We start from the raw sequence: 13030 nt of genomic DNA, 5'->3' as shown, positions 1-13030 counted from the left end.
TTACGATATTGCATGGTTGTCAAGACAACGTGATGTCACACGCCAGAGACGTGAAACTTCCACGCTAGGGAGCAACTGGGACAGTTTGTAAACAAACAAACATGGCCGCCAGGTTTGCTTTGTTAAATAAGGAAGATTTTGAGAGAATTTTGAAAGAGAAAGACGCATTGAACACCTGAAAGGAATGTATTATAATAATAATAATAATAATAATAATAATAATATTATTGGCTGACTTTTTTTCATGGTATATCAGATATATTCCATCCCAGATAGCACACCTACATCGGCCCAACGTTGGACCACCGTCGGCTGGTCATACCTCCAACAGAGGTATGACCAGCGGACCTTCGTCAGGCCGACGTCGGCAAGCCGATAAAGGGAAAAAAACCGACATCTCGTTACTCTTGCATGTCCTGCAACCTGCAAGCCGCTGGTGGTCCGATAATGGACCACCAGATGTGCTTGCCACTCACTGTCGCTAGCAGGCTGCCGGATTCTGAAAATACTCTGCAGATTCTGAAAATAAAAAGTTACAACACTACCCAGCTGTTGTTATACTTGAATAATCTTTAGAATTAAAAAACGAGAACAGTTAAAGTGAATATCTGCATCCTTTCTTTTCTTTATCAGCTTGCTGACGTCGGCCCGATGAAGGCCCGCTGGTCATACCTCTGATGGACCGACATAGGTGTGCTAGCTGGCACAGTGGGGGGTCTAGTTCTCTGGCAACTGCAAGAGTTTGACTCCCTACTCGCGTCTGTATTGCAGCATGCCTTGCCAGATGGCAGTAGGCACCATTTTTATGATGGCCTTTGGTATGACCCAACCACAAGTAGAACTCACGATCTTCTGGTTGAGAGATCGACATGCTAACCACTCGGCCAGCTCATGGCACGGACCCGACTTTTAAGCCTGGCCTATATATTTTCATTAGGGTTGAAGTCAGGACTTGTTTCAAGTTTAACGTTAGCCTGCTTTATCCATCCCACAACCAGTTTGATGTAGCCTGGCTAACGCGACTGCAAAGCTCTACGAGCTATTGGTCTGGCCAAGATATTAAGCCCAACCGTTTCCCAGAGCCCGTGGTTGACCCGCCTCCCTGAAATGCCTCAGTTTGCTACTGGTCGAAGTCAGAAAAGGCTGTGACGAAGCTTAAACCAATCACATCACTCTTTCCTCTGACGTATGTGACGCGACGGGGCTAACTGGTAGATTAAACTCTTACCGAAGCCGGTCGGGAGCAAGGCGAAAACATCCTTCCTTTCAATAAATACCTCCAGGGCTGCTCTTTGCTCCGTTTTCAATGAGAACTTCCCGTTGAATGCTTTCAATATAGCATTCGTGAATGAAGCGCTTCCGGCATAGATTCTGTAAACAATCTATGGCTTCCGATCACAGTTCTACTACGTCAGTGCCTTGAACACGCCTCTACCCAGGGCCGTTGGAGATGCTCAAAGTCGATTGGTTCCCGATTTTTCGGGAGCTTGGAAGAGCTGTAGATAGCTTGCCTGGCCAGACTAAGCTCGCAACAGGCCCTCATGTTGCGTCACGCTTAGGATGGGCGGGCCCAGGCTAAGTTTGATGTGTATTTGGGGTCATTTCAATATCATGCCAGCAGAATGGAATATATCTGATATACCATCTGACCAATCAGAATCAATAAACCAACCAACCAACCAACCAACCATGATGTGGTACATTCGTGCAATAAAATGGTCTTCGTAAATTATCTCAATTGTGGAACTGAATACATGTGACTCGAACATTTTTTTTGTTGTTGAAGTAGTATCATGCAAAATCGAGTCAGAAATGAAGAAACTGGTAGGTCATGGAACATAATCATATCTGAAATGAGAAATGTGTTGCTATGGATACTGACGTGGGCGAGGGATTCCCAGTCGCCTCGCACTTGAGCATGATGTCATCAGAGGAGAAGGCAATGACGGGTTCAGGTTGGGCAGTTATCTCTGGGGGCATTTTTACTAGAGACAGGGAGACAATGTGCGACAGTGAGACAACAAAGAGAGAAACAGTTTATCAAACCCATTCCAATTTCTAGTAAATAGAGCGTAGATAATATGGCAGTGATGGAGACAATTACTCCTAAGTGTCATGCCTCAGATGCAGCGGAGAGCAGAGAATGTTCCTGTTTTTCATTTTGATTAGCAGATGGAGAAGAACGGTGTGTGCACCTTGAGTCCAACCACAATCATGTGACCACGTGCTGCTCTGAACCCTCTCTCCTACAAGCAAGCAAGCCCACACTCCAGTCATCACATACTACTGACTTGCAAAGACACAATTAATTCCCAAGATATTGGAGCATCTCTTGGGTCATGGAGCTGTCTCCAGTGAGCTGACAGAGGGAGCGCAAAACTAATGCATTTCGATTAGGTGAACATGACATGCTCTGCAAGTGTCTGACATTTCACGCTTCAGCAGCTCACAAAGAAACAACGGTGAAAAGGTAGTGGTGGGGATGAAGAGGGGAAAAAAACAGTAGTGTATAAAAACCGAGAGAGACCCTTGGGATATGCTTTGAGCCAATACATGAGCTGTGCACAAGAGATAAATGTCATATTACAGGAAGTGGTGTGAATATATTAAACCCTTATAGTAAGCAATTTATATGCTAGGACGTTTGGCTCCAAAAGGGATTATTGAGACAATACTGTCTGGCAGTTAGTTTTAGCAACGTTAAAATAAAAAGTATTTCTTTTGGTTTTGAATTAAACACAATAGGAAAAGTCAGACAAAGGTTTATGAAGGGGGGGAATAAAGGAAAGACTCTATGTATATGATGGCTGACGGACAGGGACTCAGACAGCAGTGGAGAGCAGATGGTGGGATGGATGCCTTAATAAGAATATCACTACAGATGGACGGAATAAGGCCGATTTCTCATCTCATCCATCACACATCCTTTGCTTATTATTCACATTCATCATCTCCTTTATCTTATATGAAGTTGCAGTCAGATGTTAACATACACACACATGAATGTCATGAGGGACATGAACGTCATGGCAGTATTGGGTTTTCAAAGAGTTCTTTGAACTGTTCTTTTTCTGGGGAAGAATGATTGAACAACATGCATATGTAATAAAAGAAAAATACCAATTTGTCTTAATTCTGAAATCGACTCAAGGTCAAAATTACACATACAGAGCCAATGCTATACATAGCCTACAGCACATCTAATATGAGGTTAAATGTCCCTTAGTAAGTTTCATCTTGAACAGATGCTTTTGGTAGCCATCAACAAGCTTCTGGCAGAATTCTGGCTGGATATTTGACCACTCTTCTTGGCAGAATTAGTAAGTCCCTCCCACACCAGGATCTGGCCTTCCCAGGCAGTCTCCTGTCCCAGTACTACCCAGCTCTTTGAGACGCATGGGTGTGGCACCAATCTCCGTTTCAGTAGCGCTCAGCCTCTCACTTATTATATGGCTAGGGTTACCCCACATAGCACACCTACGTCAGCCCAACATTGGCCCACCATCGGCTGCGCTGATGGTCCATCAGAGGTATGACCAGTGGGCCTTCGTCGGGCCGACGTCGGCAAGCCAATAAAGGAAAAAAAAACCCCGAGATCTCATTACTCTCACATGTCCTGCCATCCACGAGCTGCTGGTGGTCCGATATTGGACCACCAGATGTGTTTGCCACTCACTGTCACTAGCGGGCCACCAGATTCTGAAAATATCCTGCAGATTCTGAAAATAAAGTTACAATACTACCCTGCTATTGTTATAATTGAATAATCTTTCGAATAAAAAAATATGAGAACAGTTAAAGTGAATATTTGCATCCCTTTTTTCCCCCCTTTATCAGCTTGCCCATAAAGGTCATACCTCTGATGGACCGTTAGCTGTGCTGATGGTGGACCGACGTAGGTGTGCTATCTGGGACAGTGGGGGGCTAGTTCTCTGGTAACCACAAGTTTTTGATTCCCTACTCGCATCTGTATTGCAGCATGCCTTGCCAGATGGCAGTAGGTACCATTTTTATGGCGGCCTTTGGTATGACCCAACCACAAATAGAACTCACGATCTCCTGGTTGAGAGGTGGACATGCTAACCACTAGGCCAGCTCATGGCACGGACCTGACTTTTAAGCCCAGCCTACATGTTTTCATTTGGGTGAAGTCAGGACTTGTTTTAAGCTTAAAGTTAGCCTGCTTTATCCATCCCACAACAAGTTTGATGTGTATTTAGGGTTATTTTCCTGTCGGACCACCCAATTGTGTCCAAATTTCTGATGGTTTGAGGTTATGCTGAAGAATTCTGACGTAGTCTTCCTCCTTTATTATTCCATCCACTTTGTGTAATGCACCAGTTCTACTGGCAGTAAACCAGCCCCAGAGCATGCATTGTCATGGTGGTCAAACTACTCAATCTTTATCTCATCTGGCCACAAAACCTTCCTCCAGAAGGCTTTTTCTTTATCCATGTGGTCAGCTGTACACTTTAGTCGAGCTTGAAGGAGTCGATTTTAAAGCAGGGGCTTTTTTCCTGGACAGCAGCCTCTTAGTCCATGGTGATATAAAACTCCCTTGACTGTAGACAGTGATACTGGTTTTCCAGCAGCTTCCAGTTCATGGCAGGCCTGTGGCTTGGTGGTTCCTGACCATCTGAACCAGATTCCTCTGAGCTGAGGGTGACAGTTTGGGTCTTCTTCCAGTGAAGTGGTTTGGAAAAGTGGCTACACCTCCAAATATTTGTACTTGTGTCCAATTCTTTGAGCTGATGATCTTGTTGTTTAGAAATGGCTCCAAGAGACATTCCTGAGTGGTATAAATCTATGGTCCTCTTTTTCTCAGATCTGCACTGAGCTCCTTGGAGCTTCCCATTTTACTTTTGTTGGTCAATCCAGTGAGTGCCATCGAACAAATCCTTATAGAAAAAGAACAGTTTGAAGAAAATCACTGAAAGCCCAATATTTCATGACATTCATGTCCTTGTATGTAAACGTTTGACTGCAACACACAGCACACGGAGCATGTGCATCTCACAAACACACACACACACAGCAAGCACTTACGTTCTTTCATGCGGTCTGTCCAGAGAGTCAGCAGGGGTAAAGGAAAGAGTCTGTTAGATTCACACACACAAGCCAAATACACTTGGACATTATCAGAACATGAACACACACAAATTCAGCACAGTATATTGTAATCCGTGCATCAGTATCCCTACCCACCCACCCAATAAATAAATAAGTACATTTTCTTTTAAAAATCGGTACTTATCGAAAGAACCAAAACTCCAGTTTTGCTTCACAACAAATATCTACAATATTTTTAAAAATATATATATATAAAGTAACTTGGAACAGTTTTGTAAAGGATCAGGTTGTAAGTGTTCCTTCATTAATAGTGTTAACGCCTATCTATAGCAACTCGTCTACAGCTCAAGGCAGGAAATATGAGGCTGCTGAAGACATTTAGCGTTTCATGAAGAAGTCACCAGCGATGGAAATTATACACAGTCATGTACCTGCTTTAAAATTAGGCTTTTTATGTTGTCATGCATTCACAGTCTGGCAGTCCGGTGATTATCCCACCGTTACTGTGAACAATTATTATTACAAGTCCTTTCAGTATTTTTCTCTACGTGCCTCGGTACTGTATTTTAGAATAGCAAAGTAATTTATAGATTTTTATGATAAAAAATATTGCTGGCTATTATACAAACCAAATGTTTCATGTTTGCCCTACTCAAACATTTCATACAAGTATACTTGATGTTTAAAACCTATTAATCTTGTGCCTGAATATAAATTAACCAGTAACTTGTGTCAGCATTTTTAAACAATAGTAAAGTGACCTTTCATGAGTGCAAACTCAAAATGTAGTTGTTAGTCATCTGTATTGTTTCCATTCTGCATAGCTTTCCAGTAATAATCTCATTAGTTTGACATATTAGGTGTGTAATAGCCGAGGCTGGCGAGTGTGATAAGACTTTACATCCTCTTCCAAAATGGATCAAATCTCGTGGAGAAGGATTTTGGCCATTGTAAAGATGAGAATAGCAAAAGTTGCTTTTATGGTAGTGTCAATCAACTGCTTGGAATTGCAGGTATATTTATATTTACATCACCTGTGATATCCCGACTTATTCTATCCACATTCATTGGATATGAGCAATTGTGTGTTCTGATTGGCTACTCTACTACTAGGATATCAGCTCATATACCGTGAGTAGAGGAAAACAAAATGGCAGAGCGCATCAAGTCAGATATATCACTTTGTCATCAAGTATTTAAAACAAACAGAAATAGCTAAATAAAAGGAATATAGTTTTTTATTTCCCCCATATCTCCTGTTCCAGACTCCAACCCAGCTGGTGGCGGTAATGTACCTTTAAGTTGGTTTGCCAACCGCCAACAAAAAGAAGAAAATGGCAGACTAAGTTACTGAACCAACCGAGGACCAAATAAAAACTCTACTCGAAAACAACCCCCCCCCCCCAAAAAAAAGCAACAAAATACGGAATAAAAGTATTTGATGGTAAGAAGGTATCTTTTTTTTTTCAAGAATTATTATTGTAGCATTTTTCACAAATTGCTCCTGTCATTTCACTGGTTTGTTCATATTCTAAGCGGAAATTATTGTGTCAGACGTTTTGTATAAAGTTTTTATTCATTGAATTTGCAAAATATAAAAATGGTCTCCGAATGGAGGCGTGGGTTCGTATCCCACTTCTGAGACACATATATTTCATACATGTCAACCTATACAGAATGTCCGTATTTTATACAGATTTGATTCAGTAAACATAGTATACGGCCGTATAAATTAAGTTATACGGATTCTTTAAAAAAAACTTCAATATTTATTTAGAGCTATAATCAATTCCGGGGCGGCACGGTGGTGTAGTGGTTAGCGCTGTCGCCTCACAGCAAGAAGGTCCTGGGTTCGAGCCCCAGGGCCGGCGAGGGCCTTTCTGTGTGGAGTTTGCATGTTCTCCCCGTGTCCGCGTGGGTTTCCTCCGGGTGCTCCGGTTTCCCCCACAGTCCAAAGACATGCAGGTTAGGTTAACTGGTGACTCTAAATTGAGCGTAGGTGTGAATGTGAGTGTGAATGGTTGTCTGTGTCTATGTGTCAGCCCTGTGATGACCTGGCGACTTGTCCAGGGTGTACCCCACCTTTCGCCCGTAGTCAGCTGGGATAGGCTCCAGCTTGCCTGCGACCCTGTAGAAGGATGAAGCGGCTACAGATAATGAGATGAGATGAGATAATCAATTCCCACGATGATAAAAGAGCGCATAACATTTACAAACGTACTGTACACCACAGACAGCCAGTAAAGAGTCTTATGAAATCGTGCGTTATCTTGTGGTAGCGAGACTTCGTTCCACTTTTGATCATGCGCACACTGCATTGCGAGAATCCCGCCAACCGTGAAGTCATAGACATATAAACATAGACGCCGCCTTCTGCGTAGAATCATATGTCATCCTCGCCGCCATATTGGATGTGGCAAAGTGGAGATTCTTCAACCGTCTCTGGTATAGCGTCTAGACAGTAGCCGAGAATAAAGATGCCTCATTCATGTGCTGCGTTTAACTGTACCAACAGGTTTACCGTCCAAACGAGATCACATGGGATTACCTTTCACAGGTGAGACTGGAAAAATACTTTTCATTGTATTTGGTCATTATAACGTAATTTTACGAACAGATTTTCCTGACTTTGTGGCTAATATGAAGTCTCGCGCGTAATAGCCACTCGGTGAAACCTGTCTCCAAACAACGAAGTATTTCCTTCGTAACTACGCTGATAACACTTTGTGTTTTTGTCGAACATTGGAGCTTTGTATTCATTCTGAAGGTTTATTGTTATTAATATTGAATAAAAAGTAACTGGGATACATCATTGTTAATTATCATTCAAATTTTAGGTAAATTATTTTAATTTGCATCTTATACGGATTTTATAAGGGAAATACGGATTTTGGAGGTTGGTTATACAGGTTTGATTGACCAAAGGTTGACATGTATGATATTTCTTAAAAAATTTTTTTTTTTTTTTAAATTTTAAAAAAGGGTGGCACGGTGGTGTAGTGGTTAGCGCTGTCACCTCACAGCAGAAGGTTCTGGGTTCGAGCCCAGCCGCTGGCGAGGGCCTTTCTGTGTGGAGTTTGCATGTTCTCCCCGTGTCTGCATGGGTTTCCTCCGCGTGCTCCGGTTTCCCCCACAGTCCAAAGACATGCAGTAGGTTAACGTGGGGCGGCCTTGAGCTGAAGTGCCCTTGAGCAAGGTACCGAACCCCGGACTGCTCCCCGGGCGCTGTAGTATAGCTGCCCACTGCTTTGGGTGTGCGCTAGGGTTGGGCGGTATTACGGTAAGAAGGTATCCCGAGGTATCCAAAAGTACCAACGGTATCGGTCTCATTACCGTCATTTAAAAAAAATATATAATATCTAAATAAATATGGAGTACATGAGGTCATAATATAAAATAATAAATTGAAGATCATCCTGAATAACTGTGTGATCGTATTTTCACTAATTCTATCAATTTCCTAAAGAAGTTCTCATCGCGTGCAGGGTTGTTTATGTCATTACCATGGCAACCCTGCGTGACAGTATTTTGGTTTCAAACCAAACGAAAAATCTAATATGTCCCCTAAGGCACACCATAGCCTGGGGTACTCCACTTCCACGAGATCTCTCCAATGAGTTGTGTTTTGAGTAGGTTACATGAGTAACAACAAGGTAAAATAATATAAGGTATGACATTTGGGATGTGGGTAATAAACGTTTGAAATGTCATCTACTGAAGAAACGGAAGAAAACATCGTAGCGTAAACTGTTAGGTTTCTGGTGGGAATTAGCAATGCGCTTGCTATCTTTGTTGGGTGTGTTAAACTGTATGGATTTAAGTGGAATAATTGTAAGGAGTTATGTGATCAAGACAACGTTTTAAGCAAGGTAAGGCCATTTGATTATTAATTTCCCCGCCATGGCATGACGTGGGCCCATATGATTTTGCCTTGTGCAGCTATCACGCATTTGAATTAGATTCGCCTCATTTGCGCTGAAGAATATGGTTTATCGCGCAGTCTAAACGGACTTGGGTGTTGGTTGATTCTTTTTCTTTTTTTTATTTCCCATGCTTGAAAGGGTATGATCCTGCTCATCGTGTACTTTTTTTGATGGAGTAGGTGAAATAGTGCTGCAAATGCGTTTCAACGCAGACATGTGTAAACGACAGTTGAATGCTATTTTCAAGATGAAGGAAGAGTTGCGTGATGCTTTGAAATATCTCTTAATCCATTCATCAATGCACAAAATTCGCTTTGCTGCTTAATCCATACCACAATGCACATAATTCGCTATGCTGCTTTTAAATAGTACATTTGAGGCATAGGCGCACGTTACACAGTAGGCCGAAACAAAATATTTTTTTCTCGGTAATACCGTATACCCCGGGAAAACACAGACAGTTTAAAGGTATCAAAATTTGGATACCGCCCAACCCTAGTGGGCGCGTGTGTTCACTGCTTCGGATGGGTTAAATGCAGAGGATGAATCTCCCTGTGCTTGAAGTGTACATGTGACAAATAAAGGCTGCTGCTTCTTAAAATGCTCCGTTTCTCAAAATCCAGTGAATGTGGATAGAACAGAACATTCCACTCAATCTCGTCATACGTGGCTTATAGCCGACTCGGTGCTACGCACCTTGTTGGCCATCAGTTCATGTACGACTCAATTTCGTGGCATAAATGTTAAAGCTAGACGGCCTTTCGATTTCATAAAATCAGTGAAATTTAGTTCCGCCTGAAATGTGGTCATTTTGATACATGTTTATTTCTGTAATATCTCACAAAATATCAGGCCACTCTGTGGCTGGGAAGTTATTTAATTTGAGGGGATTAAAGCAAATAATGTGCATGAAATCCCTCGCTTTGCGCAGTCAAGCAGACAGAGGATTATTAACATATGTAGTATCTCTAAGACCAAAAATAAAGTGAGAGCATCTGTAGCTTTAGAGGCAGATCTGAGACACAATGATAGACATACGGTATGCGTTGTGACAGAAACCCATCTAAAACCGGCGCAACCTGATGCTGTGGTCAACATTGCGGACTATTCTATCTTCCGTAGGGATAGGTATTGGGGTGGGAAGGATATTAGAAATAAAGGCGGTGTGGCAATTTATGTTAGAAGTAGCCTGACGGTGGTTGATGCTTATCGATCAAGCAATTATGAAGTCATTTGTGTAACTTTACTCCTTCCTATGGGACACCATTTTTTAAATACACGGTGTTTATAATTCACCAAAGCACAGCTACTGCAAAGCTGATTTAATGAACCATCTTTTGAACTTTGTTGACAACACCTTGGATAATCATCCAGGAACTGTTGTTGTCTGTCGTGGTGACTTGAATCAGCTAAATATCAATCATTTTGAAGAACTGTCTGGCTGGAATGCTTTGGTTGATTTTCCTACACGTAGAGATTCAAAGTTGGAAAATTGTTTAATGAACCGCTCAGACCTTTTTGGAAGGTGTCGTCCTTTTCGAATGTTAAAAAAGACTGATCATACTGGTGTGATATTGCCAGCGGGAATAAAGCTTCGCCCAGTTCGCCGCAAAGTTAAAATCCGTGACCAAAGGGAACACAGGAAGCGTGATTTGTACTTGGCGTTAGCTGAGCAGGATTGGGGAGAGGTCTACTGGGCCACGAGAGTAGATCAAGCTGTAAGTCGGATGGAGGCGATTATTCTCGGTCATTTGGACAAGTGTATGCCTATAAGAACAGTGACAATGTCATCACGTGATCCAGTCTGGATGACCCCACTTGTTAAGTCCATGCTTCAGGCAAAATTGCGCATTTTCGCTGGTAACAAGGATCGTTTAAAGGCACTGAATAACAGAATCTCGGAACTCATCTGTGAGAACAGAAGAGATTTTGTTGCAGCTATTGGGACCCGTGACTGGTGGAAAAAGGTCGATAATATTTCCCAGTGTAGTCGGCCAGCGGCCTCACCATCTCTTGACGAGAGTTCTCTTTGGGAGTTGAATGAATACTTCGGTAACCTGTGTACAGATGAAGCGTATACTGCGCCAGCACTCAAGGAAATCGGCGAAGATGTAGATATCCCCGTTGTCACAGAGCGCCAAGTGTAGAATGCTCTTCAAGGGAAAAAAGACAGCCACAGGTCCCGACTCAATTCCTTACACCATCTGGAAGGATCACGCTGAACTATTAACTCCGGTGATCACCAGGGTCTGGAACTTCTCTTTAAAAATGCATACTAGGCCACAGTCATGGAACATTAATCCACTGCCGAAAGTTGAAGTACCACTGGAGAACAATGATTATCGAGGTATTAATGTGACACCCGTTACAGCTAGAACATTTGAGAAAGTGGTCTTGCTTGCTCATGCGCGGGATATAATGGAAGAACATCTCAACGCTTCCCAATTTGCATATAGGCATGGGGGTAGCTGCACAGATGCCTTGATCGCCATCCAAAATATGGTTAATCAATTCCTCGATAATCCGAAGTGTAAGGTGGTTCGCATGTTTGCAATGGATTTTAGTAAGGCCTTTGATACTGTTAAACATTTGTTGTCGGTAAAGTTAAAGCAGCTCAGCTTCAATCCATATATTGTTAACTGGTATCTAAGCTTTTTGGAAGGTAGACAGCAGAGAATTGTTTACAATGATTTTGTGGGGAAATGGAAAGACGTTAATTAGGGGACCACACAAGGTAGCGTTAGTGGCCCGCATTCTCATCTCATTATCTCTAGCCGCTTTATCCTGTTCTACAGGGTCGCAGGCAAGCTGGAGCCTATCCCAGCTGACTACGGGCGAAAGGCGGGGTACACCCTGGACAAGTCGCCAGGTCATCACAGGGCTGACACATAGACACAGACAACCATTCACACTCACATTCACACCTACGCTCAATTTAGAGTCACCAGTTAACCTAACCTGCATGTCTTTGGACTGTGGGGGAAACCGGAGCACCCGGAGGAAACCCACGCGGACACGGGGAGAACATGCAAACTCCGCACAGAAAGGCCCTCGCCGGCCACGGGGCTCGAACCCGGACCTTCCTGCTGTGAGGCGACAGCGCTAACCACTACACCACCGTGCCGCCCACTGGCCTGCATTTGTTCACAATTTTTCTCAATGATCTGGAGATAAGCATAGATAGGAAGCCTGTATTGTTTAAATATGCAGACGATACCAGTATTGTATCACCTGTGTGGAAAGGTAGAGATAATTCTGAGGCCTTAGTGAATCAGTTTAAGGAGGGTTAGACATACTATTAGTTATAATAGTCTGTCTAGTAACCCGACTAAGTGTAAGGAATTGATTTTTCGGAAGAGAGGTTGTACGGAGGAATTCCCAATGGTATCAGGAATACCGCAGATCAGTGAGCTTTCCATGTTGGGTGTAATGTTTCAAGATAATAGTAGATTTGATATTCATATTCATGAAAAGCTTGTTAAGGCCAACAAGTGCCTTTTTATCTTAAGATCATTACATAAGGAAGGATATAATCAGTTAGAGATCGATCACCTTTTCACTAGTATTCTCCTTCACTTATGGCCTTCCTGTGTATGGCGCGTCTGATGCTGAATTCACAACTGTACAATGTTTTTTGGACAGATGCTATAAACGTAAATATACATCAAGAGCTTTTAATGTGCATGAAATATTAGAAAGGCAGGACAAGAGCATTTTTAAGAAAGTAATGTATTTAAGCCAACACCCTCTAAGGGAATTGATGCCAAAGAAAAAGAGAATAAAGTACAATTGTAGAAAGAACTTCAGCTGCCGCCCAAAAGTTCACACTGATCGTTTTAAGAAGTCTTAAATAAATCGTGTAATTTTTAGATATTATCTTGCACTAAAGATTATTTATTTGATATATAGTACATTGTATTCATTTTTTTAATTGTAGTTATATTATATTTTGTAACATAAGATATGTATATTTTATCTTGTGATGAAATAATAAAGATAAAAATAAAGATAGAGGAAGTCTGTGTGCGCATGCGCAG

The 13030-nt window shown here is 42.2% G+C and overlaps 1 protein-coding gene across 5 annotated transcripts in view; it reads right to left on the bottom strand.

The window, feature by feature from the left end:
- The window catches only part of l1cama (L1 cell adhesion molecule, paralog a), a 169354-nt gene that overhangs the window by 56013 nt on the left and 100311 nt on the right, over nucleotides 1-13030 (bottom strand). For 4 of the 5 annotated variants that reach the window (XM_060938503.1, XM_060938502.1, XM_060938504.1 and 1 more), the window contains 2 exons: nucleotides 5047-5061; nucleotides 1883-1985 (listed from right to left, as the gene is read on the bottom strand). In XM_060938503.1, coding sequence (XP_060794486.1) covers nucleotides 1883-1985; nucleotides 5047-5061 — 118 coding nt within the window. The remainder of the gene's footprint in view (nucleotides 1-1882; nucleotides 1986-5046; nucleotides 5062-13030) is intronic. The other variant, XM_060938506.1, reaches the window with a different exon arrangement.

This window comes from Neoarius graeffei, chromosome 13 (genome assembly GCF_027579695.1).
Source record: "Neoarius graeffei isolate fNeoGra1 chromosome 13, fNeoGra1.pri, whole genome shotgun sequence".
Classification (NCBI taxonomy): domain Eukaryota; kingdom Metazoa; phylum Chordata; class Actinopteri; order Siluriformes; family Ariidae; genus Neoarius; species Neoarius graeffei.
This window is presented reverse-complemented; position numbering and strand designations above follow the sequence as displayed.